General features: G+C 68.9%; 1 protein-coding gene across 1 annotated transcript in view; it reads right to left on the reverse strand.

Moving 5' to 3' along the window:
* The window catches only part of LOC104917069 (zinc finger and BTB domain-containing protein 4), a 6,910-nt gene that overhangs the window by 1,035 nt on the left and 5,335 nt on the right, over positions 1 to 540 (reverse strand). Inside the window, exon 3 of the mRNA XM_031557740.1 lies at positions 9 to 503. Coding sequence (XP_031413600.1) covers positions 9 to 503 — 495 coding nt within the window. The remainder of the gene's footprint in view (positions 1 to 8; positions 504 to 540) is intronic.

The following is a 540-nucleotide window of genomic DNA, read 5'->3' on the forward strand; positions in this document are numbered from 1 at the left end:
GTGGCGGCGGTGGCGGCGGCGGTGGCGGTGCCGCTGTGCACGATGACGGAGGCTGAGGGTCGCCCATAGGCGATAACCGACGCCGGCTCCGCCGGGCGCGGGGTGACAAAGGCAGCCGCCGGCGGTTGTTGGAGGCCGTCGGCCGCCAGGCTCTGGCTGTAGGTCTTGTAAGGCCGCTTGTGCGCCCGCATGGGCAACAGGCGGTAGAGCTTGAGGGCGTTGAGCTTGGGCCGGTAGCCGCCGTTGGGGGTCTTCTCGGAGGCGATGAGGCCGGGGCTGATGCCGTGCAGCGCCTTCTGGTGTGCCTTCAGGCTGTAGTAGGTGACGAAGGTGTCCCAGCAGAAGACGCACTGGTAGCGGCGCTCGCCGGTGTGCCACACCTCGTGCTTGGTGCGGTACTCGGCCAGGGCAAACACCTTGTCGCAGTAGCGGCACGGGTACTGCCGCCGCCACGAGTGCACGTTGGCGTGCCGCTTCAGGCTGGACAGGGTGACGTAGGAGCGCTGGCAGACGGCGCACAGGTACACCGTGCGCCGGTTG

The sequence above is a fragment of the Meleagris gallopavo genome, unplaced genomic scaffold (genome assembly GCF_000146605.3).
Source record: "Meleagris gallopavo isolate NT-WF06-2002-E0010 breed Aviagen turkey brand Nicholas breeding stock unplaced genomic scaffold, Turkey_5.1 ChrUn_random_7180001954888, whole genome shotgun sequence".
Taxonomy (NCBI): domain Eukaryota; kingdom Metazoa; phylum Chordata; class Aves; order Galliformes; family Phasianidae; genus Meleagris; species Meleagris gallopavo.